General features: G+C 43.9%; 1 protein-coding gene across 1 annotated transcript in view; it reads left to right on the forward strand.

Annotated features, from left to right (window-relative positions):
• The window catches only part of LOC125461511 (protein phosphatase 1 regulatory inhibitor subunit 16B-like), a 167,334-nt gene that overhangs the window by 37,548 nt on the left and 108,140 nt on the right, over nt 1-21,646 (forward strand). The window contains exon 2 of the mRNA XM_048550372.2: nt 12,295-12,692. Coding sequence (XP_048406329.1) covers nt 12,428-12,692 — 265 coding nt within the window. The 5' untranslated portion in view covers nt 12,295-12,427. The remainder of the gene's footprint in view (nt 1-12,294; nt 12,693-21,646) is intronic.

Below are 21,646 nucleotides of genomic sequence, written 5' to 3' on the forward strand. Positions count from 1 at the left end.
CTCATGCAGTAGTTGCTAACGTCTCGTGACTTATCTGTGGACTTGATGAAAGATCTTGTATTGAAAGCTTTATTCAGCCGAAAAATCGCTTCCTACTTCCTTGCTAATGTTTCCTCCGATATTAAAACTGCAACAGTATTCTGCAGTTCTTTTTGCTGCCGTGAATGTTAAGAAATGCTTTAGGGTAGAAATTCTGAGCTGTTTTGCTTCTAAAGATGTTGCAAAAATTCAAATGAATGCCTGCAACATGAGGAAATGATACAGTCAAAAATATCCTTTCATTACAGAAACAAAGAGCTGGAGAAATTCAGCTGGTCTGCTGACAAAGTAAACATTTTGAGTCCAGTAGACCCTCACCACTCTGGGTCATAAGAACATAACAGGTAGGAGCAGGAGTATACTTTTTGGCCCCTCGATCATTCATTCTCTGCCATTCAGTAAGATGGTGGCTCATCTTTTCATGGATTCCGTTCCAATTACCAGCCCCCCCCACCCCTCTGCCAACTCACCATAACCCTTAATTCCCTTACTGTTCAAAAAGCTATCAAACTTTGCCATTAAAATTGTTTGAGGTAGCCTCAGCTGCTTTATTGGACACAGAATTCCACGGATTCAGAAGCTTTTTGGTGAAGAAGTTCCTCCTCGACTCAGTCCGAATTCTGCTCCCCCTGATTTTGAGGCCGTGCCCCCAATCTCTTAGGTCACTGGGCTTGAACCATTACCACTCTTTCTTTCTCTCCACTGAGTGCTGCCAGACCTGTTGAGTTTTCCTGGCACTCCCTGATTTTTGTTTTCCAGATCTCCAGCATCTGCAGTTCTTTGTCTTAATTCAGTTTTATCCCCCCACTTAATCAGAAACTTGCTGCTGACGCCGAGCCAGGATGCTACAAAAATGTGGAGTTATCTTTGACAAGCACATGTTTGGGGTCAAGGGTACTGTTCGTCTTGGCTGGCTGGTTTGCATTAATGTCATTGATGAAAATTTCAGCTTTGTACCACTATTTTGTATGAAATGGGAAAGATTCCTGGTGATGCAGAAGTAGCGACACTGTATGCTTTGGAGCATTTTTGCCAGATGGTTTCCAATGATGTTTTACTGAACCTGGTTCTGAGGGAATTGTCTGCTGAAATGATAATGAGCTTTCCTACTAGACTTGGCTTCAGTCCAACCGGACTGATTCCTGGGATGACCGGACTGCATATACGAAGAGAGGCTGAATTAGTTAGAAATATATTCACTTCAGCTTCGAAGAATGAGGGGAGGGAATCTCATAGAATTCTGAAAAAAATTTCTAACAGGACTAGACAGGATAAATGCAGGAAGGATGTTCTCAATGATTGGGTGTACAGAACCAGGTCATTATCTAAAGGAAAACCCAAAAGATCTGTGGATACTGTAAATCAGGAACAAAAACGGAAATTGCTGGAAAATCTCCAGTCCCGACCTGGAACATTAACTCTTGACTTTTTCTTAGCAGATGCTGCCAGACCTGCTGAGCTTTTCCAGCAACTTTTGTTTTTGTTCATTATCTAAGGATATGGGATAGGCCATTTAGGACTGAGATGAGAAGAAATCTCTTTACCTAGAGAGTGGTGAGCCTGCGGAATTCTCCGCCACAGAAGGCAGTTGATGCCAAAACCTCGAACATTATCAAGAGGGAATAAAATATAGTTCTTGGGGCAAAACGGGTCAAAGGATATGGGGAGAAAGTAAGAACAGAAAACTGAGTTGAATGATCAGCCATGATCATATTCAATGGCAGAGCTGGTTCACAACACTGAATGGCCTACTTGTGTTCCTAGTTTCTATGCTTCTGTGCAATATTGCATTGAAGGAAGAGGCCTGTAGTTACAGCTTACAGGTCTGTAGCAGATTGCGAGCCAGCAGTGCTCTCATCCCCTCAATTAAAGCATGCATTAGACCTCCACTGGATGGTAAGTAAAACATCATACGGCAACTTCACAAGGGTGAATGTATTATCAGTTTCCTCCGCTTTATGAAAAGGTATCCGATACTGCCACCTGGATGAACGGGGAATCAGATGCCACCCAATCTGAAGAAATAATATCCACTTTGCTTTCAGTTGGCGTCTAACCTGCTATTCCCCTGTTTGCTGCAGAAACTTGCTTTTTGTTGCCCTGCAAAAGGGCTGCTTTGCTGAGGCACATTCTGACACGCGCCATGTGAACTTCTGCTACTTGAATCATTGAGCTGTGAGTTGCCAGGCACAATCTCTTCCTTCTCTCATCTCCCAGGTTACTGGAATGGCCAGCTGCACATGCCTGTAGCTGTTGATCACCAGGTAGATAATAAAATGTGAGGCTGAATGAACACAGCAGGCCCAGCAGCATCTCAGGAGCAGAAAAGCTGACGTTTTGGGCCTAGACCCTTCATCAGAGAGGGGGATGGGGTGAGGGTTCTGGAATAAATAGGGAGAGAGGGGGAGGCGGACCGAAGATGGAGAGAAAAGAAGATAGGTAGGGAGGGGATAGGTCAGCCCAGGGAAGACGGACAGGTCAAGGAGGTGGGATGAGGTTAGTGGGTAGGAGATGGAGGTGCGGCTTGGGGTGGAAGGAAGGGATGGGTGAGAGGAAGAACAGGTTAGGGAAGCAGAGACAGGCTGGACTGGTTTTGGGATGCAGTGGGTGGAGGGGGGAGAGCTGGGCTGGTTGTGTGGTTCAGTGGGGGGAGGGGACGAACTGGGCTGGTTTTGGGATGCGGTGGGGGAAGGGGAGATTTTGAAGCTGGTGAAGTCCACATCGATACCATTAGGCTGCAGGGTTCCCAAGCAGAATATTGCTGTTGCTGTTCCTGCAACCTTCGGGCGGCATCATTATGGCGCTGCAGGAGGCCCATGATGGACATGTCATCTAAAGAATGGGAGGGGGGGTAGAAATGGTTCGCGACTGGGAGGTGCAGTTGTTTATTGCGAACCAAGCAGAGGTGTTCTGTAAAGCGGTCCTCAAGCCTCCCACTGCATCCCAAAACCAGTCCAGCCTGTCTCTGCCTCCCTAACCTGTTCTTCCTCTCACCTATCCCTTCCTCCCACCCCAAGCCGCACCTCCATCTCCTACCTACTAACCTCATCCCACCTCCTTGACCTGTCTGTCTTCCCTGGACTGATCTATCCCCTCCCTACCTCCCCATCTATACTCTCCTCTCCACCTATCTTCTTTTCTCTCCACCTATCTTCTTTTCTCTCCATCTTCGGTCCACCTCCCCCTCTCTCCCTATTTATTCCAGAACCCTCACCCCATTCCCCTCTCTGAAGAAGGGTCTAGGACCGAAACGTCAGCTTTTGTGCCACTGGGCCTGCTGTGTTCATCCAGCCTCATATTTTATTATCTTGGATTCTTCAGCATCTGCAGTTCCTATTATCACTGATCACCAGGTAGAGTTTGATTGGGTTGAGCCTGCGCGATTTGCTTACCACAGAAGCTAGGGGGAGGGTTTGGGTCCAGCTTGTCTGCTTAATCCATAACGTCTCCACCCCTAACTCCATTAAGGAACAGGGTGTTTGCCTAGAAATTGCACCCATACTGAGTCAAGGTGAGTTGCTCAGACTACCTCCTCTGTCAATGTCCAAGGCTGTGCACCTTTTCTTTTGAACATTGCTGTGTTGCAGATGGAGTCCCATCATTGTTCACTCTTCTGTGACATTCCTGTACTGCTTGCAAACTGTCGGACAGTGCTGCTTTGAGAACGGGTGGTAAAATAAAACAATGATTTTTACCTACACATTGAAACACCCTTTTAAACCTGGTCTCGAGGATCTAATTATAAACAGAGAAAACCTTGAATGCAACAGTGAAATAGATGCACTTCACATTGAGTCGAGGAGAGCAATCACTATAATTGCCAACCCTTTAGGATTAGCCTAGAGTTTTCAAAATTTAAAACTAATATCCATGTCACAGCTGTAAATTACTCAGGAGAAAATTCTAGCAGGATTTTACCAAAAAAAATGCACTTGCTTATTTTTATTAAGCTTTCTTACTTTATAACAATGTTGAAGAGGAATAAAAAAATTGTTTAACTGGGTTGTTTGGAGATGAATCAAAAACAGAAGTTGCTGGAAAATTTCAGCAGGTCTGGCAGCATCTATGTAGAGAAATCTGAGTTAACTTTTGAGGTCCGGTGACCCTTCCTCAGAACTGATGGAAGCTAGGAAAATGTTGGTTTATATGTAGAAGATGGGATGGGGGGAGGGAGTAATGAGTAAATGATAGGTGGGGATGGAGCCCAAAGTGAGAACAACAGTTGGACAGACAAAGGCATGGATAACAATTTGCTAGGAGGGTGAATATCGATTAATGGAGACTCTTAGTGGCTAACAATAGCTAGTGTGTAATGGCAGGCTGTGATAACAAGGCCTGTTGTATGGCGTTGGGGGCTAGACATGGGAGAGCTCAGGAGCTAAAATTATTGAACTCGATTATTGAGTCCAGAGGACTGTGGAGTCCCCAAGTGGAAAATGAGACGTTGTTCTTCCAGCCTGTGCTGACCTTTGCTGAAACACTGCTGCAAGCCAGACACATTGACCAGGGAACAGGGTGGTGTGTTAAGGTAGCAGGCAACTGGAAGCTCAGGGTCTTCTTGTGAGCAGAACATAGAAGTTCTGCAAAACAGTCGTTCAGTCTATGCTTGGTCTCCGCTGCTTTGGGGAAACAATGTTGTGTGCAGTGAATGCAGTAGACTAGATTTTGTGAAGTGCAGGTGAAGTACTGCTTCACTTGGAAAGGTATGTTTGGCCCTTGGAGACTGAAGTGGGAGGAGGTAAATGGACAGACGTTGCGCCTTCGCCGGTTACAGGGGAAGGTTCTGTGGGGGCCTGTTGGGAGTGAAGGAAAAGTGGGCCAGGGTGTCCCTGAGGGAACAGTCCCTGCAGAAGGTGGACAAGGGAGGGGAGGGGAATATGTGTCTGGTGGTGGCATCTCACTAGAGGTGGCAGAAATAGCATCTGATGATCTTCTGGATGTGGATGTTGGTGGAATGATAGGTAGATACAAGGGGAACCCGAACACTTTTGCAGGAGGAAAGAGAGTTGGAGAGGGCGGAAGTGCGTTTGAATGCCCTGTTGGCAACGGTGCTGGGGAATCCTCGGTTGAGGAAGAAGGTGGACATCCCAGAGGCTCCCTTGTCGAAGTTGGCCTCATTGGAACATATGCAACGGAGACGGAGGAACTGAGAGAATGGAATTGAGTCTTTACAGGAAACAGACTGTGAGGATAATCCAGGTAGCTGTGGGAGTTACAATTGTATCAGAGATAATGGGAACTGCAGATGCTGGAGAATCCAAGATAATAAAGTGTGAAGCTGGATGAACACAGCAGGCCAAGCAGCATCACGGGAGCACAAATGCTGATGTTTCAGGCCTAGACCCTTCTTCAGAGCTCCAAGATAATAAAGTGATGAAGGGTCTAGGCCTGAAACGTCATCTTTTGTGCTCCTGAGATGCTGCTTGGCCTGCTGTGTTCATCCAGCTTCACACTTTATTAGCTGTGGGAGTTGGTGGGTTTATAGTGGTTTAATATTAGTGGATTATAGTGGCCAGTCTATCCCCAGAAAAGGAAACAGTGATATTGAGGAAGGGAAGAGTCAGACCAGCTGAAAATGAGGACAGAGTGGAAACTGGAGCTGAAATTGTTGAACTTTTTCAATTCCAAAGGCCCAAACATACCTTCCAGGTGAAGCAGCACTTTACCTGCACTTCCCAGAATCTAGCCGACTGCATTCGCTGCTCACGATGTGGTCTCCTCTACACTGGGGAAACGAAGTATAGACTGGACGACCGCTTTGCTGAACATCTACGTTCTGCTCGTGGGGGAAAAATAACCCTGAGCTTCCAGTTGCCTGACACTTTAAGCTGTTTGGATCCCATAGAAGCCTCTTTTATTTGTTAGGACATAGAGTGATGAGTAAAGTCCCAGATGCTTACAAATTGAGGGCAAAAGAGAAGCTGAGGTGGATCAACAACAACAGTAACTTATAGAGCATCTTGAATATAATAAAACATCCCAGATACTTCAAAGAAGTGTACATAAACGTTACGGTCAATAAAGCACAATAACACCTCTATGTCCTCAGAAGCTACTGCTGTGCTGAAGACTGCAAGAAACTACAGGAGAGTCATGAACACAGCCCAGTCCATCACGCAAACCAGCCTGTCCATTGACTCTTCTATACTTCCTGCTGCCTCAGGATAGCAACTAATGTAAACATAGGCCCCCTCCCGCCCTGGTTATACTCTCTTCCACCCTCCTCCATTGGGCAGAAGATTATAAAAGTTTGAATTCACGTGCCAACAGCTGCTTCCCTGCTGTTATCAGACTTCTGAATGGAGCTTCCAAATTTTAATGTTGATCTCCCTCCGCACCTATAACACTGCATTCTGCACTTTGTGCTGTTCCTCTGATGTATTGTGTATGGTATGGTTTGCCTATGTGGCACGCAAAACAATACATTTCACTGTATCTCAGTACATGTGACAACATTAAATCACATAAATCAAATGAAGAAGCTTGTTGAAGATTATTCAGCAAATAACTCAGTGTAAAGCTAATATCCAAGTTCAGCAAGTAAGAGGGAAGGCAAATGGAATGTTGGCTTTTATTTCAAAGCAGGTGGAATACAAAAGTAAGAACATTTTGCTAAAACTGTACAAAGCACTGATCAGACGAAGGCTTTAATAACCTGTGGAGTTTTGGGCTCTGTACCTATGGAAAGATGTTCTGGCATTGAAGACAATCGAGACAAGGTTCATGAGGCTGGTACCAGATACGGAAGGACTGTCTCACATGGAGTGATTTGTGTAGATTGAGCCTGTACTCGTTGGAATTTGGGAGAATTCCTGGATTGGGTAGTGGAATTGGCCTCATTAGGGGCATTTAAGCGGCTATTAGATAGGCATATGGATGATAGTATAAATTAGGGTTGGCGGTTAGACAGACCTTAGGTTTAGTGTAAAAGTTTGCCACAACATCGTGGGCCAAAGGGTCTGTACTGTGTACTGTTTTATGTTCTATCTCTCTCTAATGAAAGAGCAGCCCGATGGTCCTCTGAGCGGCTCAGTGGTTAGCACTGCTGCCTCACAACGCCAGGGGACCCCGGTTTAATTCTGCCCTCGGGCGATTGTCTATGTGGAGTTTGCACGTTCTCCTTTTGTCTGCGTGGGTTTCCTCCGGATTCCTCGCACAATCCAAAGATGTGCAGGTTAGGTGAGTTGGCCATGCTAAATTGCACACAGTTTTCAGGGATGTGCAGTCTAGGTGAATTGACCATGTGAAATGTGGGCTTACAGGGATGGGATAGAAAGGTTGGGTCTGGGTGGGATTCTCTTTAGAGGGTAAGTGTGTACTTGATGGATCGAATGGCCTGCTTCCATACTATAGGGATTCAATGACCACAGCAACTTTACTTTTCACCTGGGAGGGAGGTAGCTGATGGAGATTTGTGATGGGGGAATTAGGGCAAAACTGTGTGAAGCATTTAAGAATGAGGACGGCAACTGTAACATTGTAACCAGGACCAGGCCTGGATTGGTGAGTATACAGATGATGGATATATACAGGATTTGATGGGATTTGGGACATGGCAGCTGGAATTTGGATGACCTCAAGTTTTATGGAGGTGTGGCTGGGAGTCTGGCCAGGAACATGGGATCAGAAAATAGAATTACATCATGTTTGGAGGGAAGCAAAAGGTTTTCTTGTTCCTAATTTCTCTTGTCATAGTTCTAAAATTAGATCAGATATGGTTTTCTGGAAAGGTTATTTTAATAACTGAGGAGTACCTTTTTTTTGTATCTGTGAGTCACATAGAAAGGATTGCAATGTAAATTGCTGAATGCCAGGACTATATTATCTTAAATTAATAATTAATATTCCATCACCAAATTTGGATAAAGTAATTAACACTTTGAATTCACCATGCCAAGGCCACTCCATTTCACAAAAGACTGCAAGAGATTGAATACCTCGAGATTTATAGACCGGATACTGTGTGCGCTTCAGCCCACTTCTGTCTTGAGTGCTGTAGTTTGGATTTCCCTCTAATAAAATAACATTTTAAAATCCAACTATTATTTTGTAATCCAATATTCAGATCTTGCTATGACTGTACTTAATTTATTGCTATCCAAACAAAATATGTGTACCCCAAGATAGTAGGAACTGCCCGTGCTGGAGTCCGAGATAACAAGGTGTGGAGCTGGATGAACACAAAAGGCTAAGCTGCATCAGAGGAGCAGGAAAGCCGACGTTTCGGGTCTGGACCCCACTGTTCGCTTTTGAGGTGGCCACTTTCCCATCCCTTTTCACATGCCTTTCGTTTTTAATGAAGCTTTCACTCTCCAGTGAAAGTAATGTGGAAGTAATGCTCAATTGGGTCCAACTGCTGGGTACTTAGAGCAGCCCATTTCAATCATGGGTGAGAATTGGAAAATCTTTCAATCAAATCTGGAGCCAGGCAGTGCTATCCTGTATTCTATCTTGTTCGTGTGCTCCATCGAGCCCTTCTCAGAGTCCCTCAGCAAGCATGCAGGCGTGGGAGGATTAATGATCCACTCGGGTTGTCACCTCCCTGTACATGAATGACGGCCATCCTCTGCTGGATCCACTGCCAGTGTGTAGCCTGATCCACACCTTTAGCCAGTTTGAACGGGTGTCAGGAGCCAGTCTAGGACAAAGAAAATGTCATTCGTGTGCACTGCCAGACAATCCTTTTGACCCCTTCTACAGACCACGTTACTGGAAGATGTTGGCAATGTGGTTTAGAGGAGATACTGCATGTGTTAAGATCTGGAAGGAGTGTAACAGAAGCTGGTCAAATGCTGGTTATCACATTATTGCCAGAGCCTGGTTATCTGCTGTGAGGCACTGTTGCTGCCTGCTCCAGGTTTGGCCCATGTCCCACTGCTGTAGCATAGTGTGCAACCAAGTTACCTTCCACTTCATCTGGAAATCATGAATAGACACACTGTACAAACTCTAGGTAAATGGGGACAAACATCGACCGCACCTTGATGGCCTCTTTTGAGTATGGCAGCATCAAACTATGCTTAGCTCCACAGTAAGCAAACGCCAAGTGCCTCTACGTGTTGTCATCCCTTGTGCTGTAAAGGATGGTCCAAGTAACCACAATACTCCAGGCAGTGAGCGCCAAACCATGTGTACCTTGGAGAGCTCATGCAGTGACACACCTTTTCACCACAATCCCATCAAGCAGTGAAAGTACATGATGCCCACCAAGGGAGGAGCTGGTGCATTCTATCAGATGGTTCTCTGAACAGACTGAGAGAGTCATTTAGCAGAAAGCCTCATCAGTAGGACTTTCAAACTCAAATAAACAGTCAGCTGGATGGCAGTGTGAAGGACTCTCCTTGTCAAATTCTTCCTAAGTTCTCTGACGTCTCATGACCTGTACGCACACTGCTCTTGAGGCTGCTGTAGTGATGGAAAGTGCCCTGACAGAACAGGAAAGATTTCTCTCTCTTTTCATAAGTTCATCTTGAGCAGCTCCACAATATAAGCATTGGTGCTCTATGGACTATTCAGAGATCCTTTCCTTCATTCTTTTGTGGGATGTCGATATCATTTGAGGAAGGCCAGCATGTGTTGTCCATTCCTCATTGCTCTTGAACTGATTATCTCGCTCTACCATTTCCAGGTGTTGGGGGGCAGTTTAAGAATCAACTACATCACTCTGGATCTTGAATTACGTGTAGGTCAGACTAGCTAAAGATCACCGATTTCCTCCCAAAAAGGGCTTTTATGAACCAGATGAGCTTCGTGTTTGCGACAGTTAGTGGTAATATGATGGCACCATCACAGAAATTAACATTCAATTGCAAGAATTTTGAACCAGTATCCCCAGAGCATTAGAATGAGCTCTATACTATTAGTTAAGGGGCATTAACTCCTAACTCCAGGTCACCATCCCCCCTGCAGTGTAAATCACAATAAACATTTACTGATATCAAAGGATTTTCCACTTGTTGAAATTCACTCTTTTTAGTTTGCCTGAAACTTGTTGGTCTTCCAACGCAATGAGTTGTTTTCACCAAATATTGCAACTTGCACGTTCCAAGGTTCAGGACAATGGGCTGAGCGAATGCATTAAGACTTGGAACGTTGTCACAGAGGCTTGTTGGAGAAATGTCAGGATCCAAGGTCTTCATGCCGAGTGCATACTTGACATGGAAATATGCATGCACACTGTAAAAATAACCTGTGGCATTGATTTACATAAGAGCCCAGAATTAACAATATATTGTACTTTCACAAACTTTATGGTTAAAGCATACTTTTGGAAAAAGAATTTTAAGGTCCCACTGTAGCTATCAAAAAACTTATTTCCCGTTCTGTTCAGAAGGCAACATGAAATAGTAAATACAGTTTATTTTTCACTGTACGGAATAGAATCTGAATGATCATGCCTTCAGGTTCCTGGATCCCAAACTCTGGAATTTCTCCATCCACACTCTTGCCTCTCTATCTCACTTTCATACTTTAAGACTCTACTTTCAAGCCTAACTGTCTGATTAAGACTTTAGCCATCAAATGTAATATCATCTTCTGTAGTTCGATAGTGTAGTTTGATTTGTATTACTCTTTGCAATGCTTTGGGATGTATTGTTTTATTTAGGGCACTATTTGAGTATAAATTGTTACTGTAATCGTTACTCAAACCATGAAGTAACAAGCAAGTCAAAGCCTGCATTATTTTTGTGCAAAGCATTGACACCAATGTATTTGTATATAGCTGAACGAAAGAAACCAAAGAAATGCAGATGCTGGAAATCAGAAATTGCTGGAAACATCCAGCAGTTTGGGCAACGTCTGTGGAGAGAGAGCGGAGTTAATCTTTTGGGTCCAGTGACCCTTCTTCAGAACTTGTATAGCTCCTTTTAATGTGACAAGATGTCCCAAGGTGCTTTGACAGTGCTGAAGCAGAACTGGGCAGTGCGCAGAGAGGAAAGTGGAGTTGATGGCACAATCCGATCAATCATAGAATCCCTACAGTGTGGAAACAGGGCCTTTGGCCCAACAAGTCCACATCGACCCTCAGAGCATCCCACCCAGACCCATCCCCTATAACCCACCTCATCTACACATCCCTGTGGGCAATTTAGCATGGCCAGTTCGCCTAACCTGCACATCTTTGGACTGTGGGAGGAAACCCACACAGACACGGGGAGAATGTGCAAATTCCACACACTGTCGCCTGACGGCGGAATCAAACCCGGGTCCCTGGTGCTGTGAGGTGGCAGTGCTAACCAGTGAGCCACCATGCTGCACGTGATTCAATGATTACTGAGTAGTTGAGCAGGCTGAAGTGGTCAAATGGCCTGCTCAACCATTCCTAATTGTTGAACTATGTGAGATATTTAGGGAAATGTCAGAAAGTTAACTAAATTAGGTAAGTCATGGGGTTTGGAGGGCAGATCTTTTGGGGTGTCATGGTGGGTGCTGGAGAGGAGAAGCATGAGGATTTTAAAACTGAAGTGTTTCTTAATCAGGAGCTGGTCCCCATCAGGGTAATGTGTGAATAGGATCTGAGTATGATTAAGTACGTGGACAGCAGAGGTTTGGATGATTTTGTTTACGGAGAGTTGAAGGTGGGATGCCAGCCAGGAGTGCGTTGAATTTGTTGTTCCATTATTAGTAGCATTCAATTTGTCATCACAACTGTTTTGAGTTTTTCCTTCCCTGCCAACAATGATCCGAAATAGAAAATTGTTACATGGAAGCTGGCAGTTTTCCTCAGAGATCAGAGATCCTTTTAGGATCCTTTCAGTTTGATTGTGCCTCTTCTGCCCTCATCCAATGACCACGAAGAAACATTAACCCAGAGAAGGCAATGCAAGATAGTAGCCGATGCTGGAGTCTGACATAACGTAATGTGGAGCTGGAGGAACACAGCAGGGTAGGCAGCATCAGAGGAGCAGGAAAGCTGACGTTTCGGGTCTGGACCAAATGGGAATTCTGCCTGGCCTCTTCCTTCCCAGTAAATCCAGGGTAGATTGAAACTTGCACCCAAGAGCTTGGTGCTTTGTTGTCTGGATCTTACTGTGCAATGGACTTGACCAAATGAGGCACTGGACAGCCTGAATGTTCCTCTTTAGGTCATTTACAAGTTAAATTTGAATGGTTTTACAATGTGGCACAGATGATTTGTAACGTAACCTACTTCATTGCTCTGTTTCATTTTGATTCTGTTCTCTGCAGTGTTATGTTGAATATAGTAAACTGAAAGAATTAATCCTTTTTTGTTTTGTTTTTTGCATAATGCAGGATAAAGCAATGGCGAGGATCAGATTCACTTCTGGTTTGTCCCCCTGTACTGAGTGTGGCCACAAGTAATATCAAAAGCTGGATAAGTGTGCAGAGTTCTCTGTTTCTCCTGATCCCTCCAGTTCCCCAGTGGATGATCCTTCACTCAGTCATGTCGACTCATACAGATCTCCTCACAGAACTCCCGTTCCTGGAGAGGCTGCCCACCCCAGACCGTCTTAGGGCTGCAAAGAAACGCAGGGCGCAACAGCTGAAAAAATGGGCACAGTATGAGAAAGAGATGCAGAATAAAAAGAGGAAAACTGATAAGAAGAAAAACACAGGGAATCAACAGCGAATCTCCTTCACCCCAAATGTTCTGCTCCTAGAGGCTTCCTCCAGGAATGACGTTGAAGAAGGTAAGTGAATTTTTCACTTTGCTTAGACACCATTGCCCTGAAATCGTGACTTCCAATCATTTTGGAAAACTTGCTACATGTTTAGCAATATCACATTGTTAGATAATCCATACTTTCACTTGTTCTTTTTAAAAACAGAAGATAAAGGGCGTCTTAGCCACTCTTCCCCTCAAACCACTGCTGTCATTCAGTAAAATCATGGCTAATCTTCTATGTTTACTCTACTTTTCTTTGATCTGATTCTCTGCCTTTTACATTCTCATTGACAGTGAAACAAAGCATTTGCAGTTGAAATTGACATCTGAACTTGGAGGTCTGTTGACTGGATAGCTGGTGTATAATGCAGAGTGATGCCAACTCTGTGTGGGTTCAATTCTGGAACTGCCTAAGATCATGCCTCGTCTTTTCAACCTCGCACATTGTCTGTGGCATGTTGACCCCCGGTTATCATTGTCACCACTCATCTCTCTCCCTCAAATGATCGTCTAGGGCCATGGCAGCTTTCACTTTAGAAATTAGGAACAAGAATAGCCCCTTCAAGCCTTTCTTTTTCTTTTCCCCACCCTACCCAAAAGTCTATTTGCTTGTCAACATACTCAACAGTTAAGCATCCACAGCCCACTGACATTTAAAAATTTCAAAAATTCTCAACTTGCCGAGTGAAGAAATTTCTTCTTATCACAGTCTGAAGTAGCTGACCTCGTACACTATGCTATGACTCCTTGATCTGGATTCTCCATCCAGGAGAACCAGTCCCCCAGAACCTACGCAGCCACGATTGCTAACTTTGTACATTTCAAGAAGATTGCTTGCTCTTTCTAAACTCCAGAGATTTTGTCCAGTGCTGCTCAAGATATGCTCATCTGAGGAATGAAGCTCATGCGCCTTCAGAATGTCCCCGATTAAAATGAATTTGACTTTCCTTGTATAGTGTACCCTTTGTGATCTTATCAAAGCTAGGTATAATTGCAGAAGGGTGTCCTGAGTAACAGGTTTTACAAAAGCCGGTGAAAGGGGAGAAGAGGAGAAAGACTAAAAGGGAAGAGCTGAAGTAAGGCGAACAGTGGTAATGGAACAGGTAGGGATTCAAGAGATAGTCATTGAGATATACAGCACAGAAACCGACCATTCAGTTCAACTTGTCCATGCTGATCAGATATCCGAACTTAGTCGAATCCCAATTGCCACCATTTGGCCCATTTCTGTCTCAACCCTTCCTGTTCATAAACCCATCCAGATGCTTTTTAAATGTTACAATTGTACAAGCCTCCACTACCATCTCTGGCAGCTTTTTCCATACACACCCCACCCTCTGCATGTAAAAGTTGCCCCTTTAGGTCCCTTTCAAATCTTTCCTGTCTCACCTTAAACCCATGTCATGTAGGTTTGGACTCCCCTATTCTGGGGAAAAGATCTTGGCTATTCACCCTATCTATACCCCTTATGATTTTATAAACCACTAATAAGTCAGCCTCCAATACTCTAGGGAGAAAAGCCCCAACCTATTCAGCCTCTCCCTGTAACTCAAACCTTCCCAAATCCTTGTAAATATTTCCTATGCCCTTTCAAGTTTCACAACATCTTTCCTTTAGCAGGGAGACTAGAATTGAATGCGGTATTCCAGCAATAGCCTAACTAATGTTCTGTACAGCTGCAACATAACATCCCAACTCCTATGCTCAGTGCAGAGACCAAAAAAGTTGTGTAAATAGATTTCCAAAAAGCTGTGCATGATATAAACAGCTAAAACTGTTAGGTTTCTGCAGGTTAGTGTAATACAATATAATGCGTCTCCTTAAAGCTGAAAAGAAATTTAGGATGGAGGGCATGTATTGAGTCGTTACCATTCTCTGGGTACTAAAAGTGTTGTTGAGATGAGAAAGGAATTTCAGCTGTAAGGATTGGAGCAGTTAGAAGCCAACAGCTGCATTGGAAATCTATCTTCGTTTCTTCAATGTCACTGTGTTAAAATCCTAGCGCTCCTTCTATTGTGGATCTACCTACAGCAAATGAGTGGGGGGTGGTTCAAGAAGGCAGCTCACCATCACCACCTGAAAGACAACTAGGGGTGAGCAATTGATGCTGGGCCTGTAGTGAAGCCCACATCCCATGAATGATTTTAAAAATATTAAACATTGGACTGTCCAAGATGATAATCTTAGGTTTACTACCTGAGCCATAGGCAAACTGGTGTAGGATAAATAAAGGTAAGGAGCTAAATGTATGACTCAAAAATTGGTGTGGATGGAATGGGTTTCCAGTTATGAGGCATTAGCACCAGCACTGGGGCAGAGGGGACCTTCTCTGGGCTTCACTTGAAGCAGCATCCTTTCAAATTGAATAACCAGGGCTTTCAACTAATGAGATGGGAGGAAGGTTTGGGAGAGGGGTCATGTAGGCTTGCAAAGCAAAGTAATTTGTCAGGGCACATATTTGGTTAATGATTCTCAGTGGGATCGGAATGAACAGCTTGTACGAAGAGGACAACAGCAAATAAGATCGGGGTGGCTGGGAATAGTAAAAAAGCAAAATTAGTGGCTTATCACTTTAATGCATGTGATACCCAGAGCAAAATAAACAAACAGCACAAATTAAGTTTAATGGATATGATCTTATTGCTGTTCATGAAAATGTGGTTTCAGCAAGATCAAAGCTGGGATCTAAATATTCAATCCTGTGACTTTCCAACAGGATGGTGAATAGCTTTGTTAGTATGAAATGGAATAAGTACAACAGCACGAAATGACCACCCTCTGAGTTAAGAAAACGGTCCTCTTCTCTATCCTGAACAATCAAGTCATCCCAGGAGCAAATCTGGTGAACCTTCATTGCATTCCCTCCACAGCAAGAATATTTTTTCTGCAATACATCGATCAAACTGCATACAGTATTCCAAGTGTGATCTATCCAAGCTCCTACACTAAAGCAAGACTTCACTACTCCTAGACTCAAATTTTCTTGTGATAACATTCCATTAGCATCCTAGTAATTTGCTGCACCTGTATGTTAGCCTTTGGTGAGTTATTGACAATGACATCCTTTGCAGATTTGACACTTTCCATCTGCATATCCTAATGAAGTGGATAACCTCACATTTTCCCACGTTAGATTCCACCTGTCATGTACTTGTTCAAATCCTCCTGAAAATACCTCGGGGGAAGGAAAAGAAGACTTTTTCATATACATAGAGCTTTTTGCATACACTAGATGTCCTAAGTCATGTTTCAACCAAATAGATATTTTGAACTGCAGTCATTGGTGCAATGCAGGAGTCTAAGCAGCTAATTGTGCGTAGGAAACTCCCTATTAACAGCAATGTGATTATAACTAGATTAGCTTTAATGACATTGAGCAAGGGAGAAATACTGTCCAGGACACACTTAAAAACTTTCCCTGTGAATCACAATACAAGCATGACATCTGTTTGTGCTTGTCTAATGTGATTGATAGGTCTTTTGATGAACATCCCATCTGGAAGACTAAACTTCTGACAGAGCAGCACTCTCTTGGAGTGTCAGCCTCAAGTAAAACTTCGACCCACAATCATCTTGCTGTCTGGTGGGTGCTGGATGAAACACAAGTCGGCCTGTGATCTCAGCCCTGGGCTGCTAGTCAAATGGCTCATCAATTTCAAATTACAGCTCTGTCTGTACTGATGTGCTTTGCTGTTTTTGCTGCTTTCATCAAACATTAGATGGATGCCTCTCGGATGCTGTAGTCAAAACAAAGGGCCATCAAGAACTGATTTTTATTGAAAGGAAAGGGACAATGAATTCCACAGTCCAACTGCAAAGGTGGCTGCACCTGAAATGATGAGTGCAAGCTGAAACATTTTATCAAAGATTATCACCTTTTTTTATATTCCAGGATACTGGAGCTAAATCCTTATCCTTTGATACACAAGGTTGGGGGGCAGAGATATCTAGAATAAGAGAGTTAATATATTTCTTGTAGTGCCAACCTCCTACGTTGCAGAACAAGAAGTTAAAATGTTTTACCTGTGCCTTTAGGCACAGGTAAAACATTTTACCTGAGGCCTTTGCTTCTGCAGTCACAGTGGACTATAGGCATTGAAAACATTTTTTTTTACTTCTGTCAAAATCATCTCTTTGCAAATGTGATGACTTTACATTTTCTATTTTCGTACTCATCACGTCGAGCAATGAGCGTCAAGAAATGGAAATCTGCTCATTTCACAGATCAGTTGTCAACGTCACGATTAACCTAATGGAGTAAAGCTGAGATGCAGCCAATGTGTGTCACGATGGGGAGAGGATTAGGACAGGTTCAGAGTAAAAGAAGCAAGTATTGGGAATGTTCAATGTGTCTGCCTCAGCACCTGTGGATAGAGAAAGGTTTAGGACAGGTGCAGAAGAGGATGCTTATTCCCTGCCCAGAATTTAGTTCTTCCTTCTCCTTGGTGTGAGTTTCTTTCTGTATCTTGTTAGTGTGAAATGGTGTTATATAATTGTGTCAAGGAAAATGGAGCTATAAGTGTGAATGTGTTGTGGAATAGATTTATCCACGGTCGCTCTATTTCTGCTTCTGTTCCTACAGAATAACCCCTTCTGAAATCCCATTAATCTCTCCCAAATACCCCCTATACTCGGTGTTGTGACCCAGGAAGGCAAGCTTGCCAAATGCTGCCTTCACCATCCCTGTCTGCCTGTGACTCCACTTTTAAGGAACTATGAACCTGCACTCCAAGGCCTCTTTGTTCAGCAACACTCCCCAGGATCTTGCCATTAAGTGTATAAGTCCTGCCCTGATTTGCCTTATCAAAATGTAACACCAAACATATTTTTAAATCAAACTCCATCTGCCACCTGTCAGCCTGCGGCCCATCTGATCAATGTCCCATTGTACTCGGATAATCTCCTTCACTGTCCACTTCACCAGTTATTTTGGTGTCATCTGCAAACTTGTTAACCGTACCTCCTAAATTCATGTCCAAATCCTTTTATATGAATGGCAAAATGCAGTGGACACAGCAGCAATCCGAATGGCACGTCACTGCTTGTGGGCCTCCAGTCTGAAAAGCAACCCCCTGGCCCCTACACTCTGTCTCCTACCTTCAAGCCAATTTTGTGCCCAGTTTGGCTGGCTCTCCCCAGATCCCGTGTGATTCAACCTTACTAGCCAGTCTACCATGTGGCATCTTGTCAAATGCTTTGTGAAGCATTTCTCTTTTCTTCAGCAAGTGCTAAGGTGGCTGGACAGGGGTTGGGGAATAATAGCAGGTTTTAGGAGGCTACTAGTTCTGTTAGTGAACAGTGTATTTTGTGTGCGAGGAGGCTTAAAGGTAATTTCCTGCCTATAATGTTTGTATCTTTGTAATGGCATTGGAGATGCCTGGTTTACCCAGGACCATAACCCCAGTTAAAAAAAGTCAGTGTTCAGAGGAGAAATAAATGCTCAAAAATACCACAGTCTCACCCTTCTTCACTACACAACAGTACACTAGCAGGTCCTATAGTTAATCTTGATTTTAGATTTACCAATTTACTATCAGTTACTGCCAAATTTAGTGCATTTTTATTTGGTTTCCAGCCTGCCAGTCCAGGACCTGTTCCTGCCTCCAAACACATCATCACCCAGCAGCCACAGATCAAATGAGATTAATGCAAATAAATGTTTCAAATCATATTCCTTTTATGTAAAATTTACTCTGCAGAATTTACCACTACATGCCTGAGCTAAGACTATGATTACTGTCTTAAGTCTCCATCCGTAAAATATTTTCTATTACACCCTCTAATTCAATGTAGCCATGTGATCATTAAGTTATCAGATATCCAAAAGGAATCATTTTATGATGATTTCCAAGTCTCAAGGAGCCTGTGGTGAAGCTCTGGCAGTAGTTGAGATTTATTTACTCCTGGATCTGAGGAATGCCATTTGAATCCATGAAGAAATGTGTCACTTTATTGTTGAATGGAAGAATGAGGCTGTTTGGTCCTGCAAGTTTTACTCTGGCATTTGATAAGATCATGACCGATCTAATTGTAGTCTCAAGCCCTATCTGTGCACCCACTTCCCCACAACATGACTCTTTGTCTTACAAGCAAGCCTAGTATTGCAGAGAACTTGTTCATGCATTACATTTGAGATAACAAGGTGTAGAGCTGAATGAACACAGCAAGCCACGAAGCATCAGAGGAACAGGAAAGCTGACGTTTCAGGCCTAGGCCTTTCTTCAGAAATGGGGGAAGGGAAGACGGTTCTGAAATAAATAGTGGGGGGAGGCAGACAGAAGATGGATAGAGGAAAAGATAGGTGCAGAGGAGACGGACAGGTCAAAGAGGTGGGGATGGAGCCAGTAAAGGTGAGGAGTTGGGGAAGGGAAAGGTCAGTCCAGGGAGGATGGATGGGTCAAGTGGGCGGGATGAGGCTAGTAGGTGGGAGATGGGGGTGGGCCTTGAGGTAGGAGGAAGGACAGGTTAGGGAGATGGGGACAAGCTGGGCTGGTTTTGGGATGTGGTTGGGGTAGGGGAGACTTTGAAGCTCGTGAAATCCACATTGACACTATTGGGCTGCAGGATGGACATATCATCTGAGGAATGGGAGGGGCAGTTGAAATGCTTCAACTGCACCTCCCAGTCACGAACCATTTCAACAACTCCTCTCATTACTCAGACGACATGTCCATCCTGGGCCTCCTGCAGTGCCACAGTGATGCCACCCGAAAGTTGCGGGAACAGCAACTCATATTCCACTTGGGAACCCTGCAGCCCAATAATATCAATGTGGATTTCACCAGCTTCAAAATTTCCCCTCCCCGCCACCCCCCCTCCCCCCCCCCCCCCCCCAACTGCATCCCAAAACCAGCCCAGCTTGTTCCTGCCTCTCTAAACTGTCCTTCCTCCCAACTATCTCAAGCCCCACCCCCATCTCCTACCTACCAGCCTCATCCCGCCCCCTAGACCTATCTGTCCTCCCTGGACTGACCTATCCCCTCCCTAACTCCTCACCTTTTACTGGCTCCATTCCTACCTCTTTGACCTGTCTATCTCCTCTCCACCTATCTGTTCCTTTTATCCATCTTCGATCTGTCTTCCCCCTCACTCCCTTTTTATTTCAGAACCCCTTCCCCCTCCCACATTTCTGAAGCAGGGTCTAGGCACAAAATGTCAGCTTTCCTACTCCCCTGCTGCTTGTCCTGCTGTGTTCATCCATCTCCCCACCTTGCCATCTCAGATTTCCCAGCATCTGCAGTTCCTACTATCATCTGCATTACACTTGTTCTGCACATTTTGGCCACCCATTCTGTTTATACCTGAGGCAGCACACTATTGAACCTTGGCTACTTGGACACACACAAGGGATACTGTTGGCAAGTCAAAGATATAGAATTACTCCTTCAAAGGATTCTTGAAATTCATCGTCCTAGTTGAGATAGAGGGGGAGAAAACTGTATAAGATGAAAGACAAATCAAGGAATAGCTAATAGTTAAGGGGAGGGGGAAGGGAGCTGGGAAATAGAGAGAGGAGGGGTGGGGATGTGGAGCCCCACCCCTCTATTTATTTCCCAGCTCCCTCCCCATTTCTGATGAACGGTCCCGACCCAAAATGTCTGCTTTCCTGCTCCTCTGATGCTGCCTGGCCTGCTGTGTTCCTCCAGCTCCACACTGTGCTGTCTATGACTCCAGCATCCACAGTTCTTGCTATCTTGTAGCTAATTCTTAACCCTTTTACAAAAATTTGTTTCCTGGGATCCTGTTTAAGAATAATGATTACCTGCTGCTTACTGGAAGTTTCAAAGTCTATATCTCCCTTCAGATTTTTAATCTTAAGGATGTTCTAGTCACATCTGTGTTTGTGGGAACAAGTAGCACCAGATCCAGGAAAATGGCTGGCTTCCAGGACTGAATACATTGTTTTATTGTCTCATGAGCCGCAGAGCAAAATAAAGAGCATTATTAACATAATAAAGCTCCTCCAGGACCAGTGATATTAATTTAACATTTATACTATTAAATGAAAATAAATGTTCAAAACACTAAGTCAAACATGAATAAAAATGTTTAATTCTGTCATCGCCTCTACTTCTTATTTCTCCCTATTCTATTAATCTATAATCATAAATATTTTGTAATATTTTAGAAACCTGTAAATAGTGAATAATTGATTTAAGTGGAGTAGCAAAGGTTAACTGAAACACTACTACCATGCTACCGTCTCCTCATTTGATAACCCAGAGATACGGGCTAATGTTTAAGTCCTAGCATTTTAAATAATTAATGAATATAAAGCCAGTGACAGCGACCATACAACTATAATCAATTGCTATAGAATCTCCTTTATCTGGGCAACCCTCAAGGAAGGACATCTGTTTGTGCCTGGTCTGGCCCATGCTTCAGACCTACAACAATGTACCCTCCTGAAATGGCCTAGGAAGCTACTTGTTTCGTGGGTGATTAGGGGCAGGCAACAAATGTCATGCTTGTGAAACCCACATCCCAGGGGAATTATAGAATAAAGGTCGGATAAAAGGCTACACCACAATGACCACACATATCAATATAGGTGCAGTCTGACAATTCGAAACATTCTATAACAATGATTCACTACCTGGCCTGGTCAAGTGTATAAAGTAGTGGGAGGAGCAAAAATTCTCTGGGGGAAAGCAGTAGGGTTCTACAGAATGATTGGCAAGATGGATCCAGGGCTGTCTTCTCTTCATCCTTGTAGTCATAGAGTCATACAGCACAGAAACAGCCCCTTCAGTCCAACCAGTCTATGCCAAATATAACCCCAAACTCAGCTAGTCCCACACGCCTGCTCCTGGCCCATCTCCCTCTAAGCCTTTTCTATTCATGTCCTTATCTGAGGGACATCCACCACTTCCTCAGGAAGTTTATTCCACAAGCAAACCACTCTGTATTTTTTTTTTAAATTGCCCGTCCCTTCATGTCTTTTTAAAGCCTTTCTCCTCTTGCCTTTCAGTATGCTGC

The sequence above is a fragment of the Stegostoma tigrinum genome, chromosome 19, assembly GCF_030684315.1.
Source record: "Stegostoma tigrinum isolate sSteTig4 chromosome 19, sSteTig4.hap1, whole genome shotgun sequence".
NCBI lineage: Eukaryota > Metazoa > Chordata > Chondrichthyes > Orectolobiformes > Stegostomatidae > Stegostoma > Stegostoma tigrinum.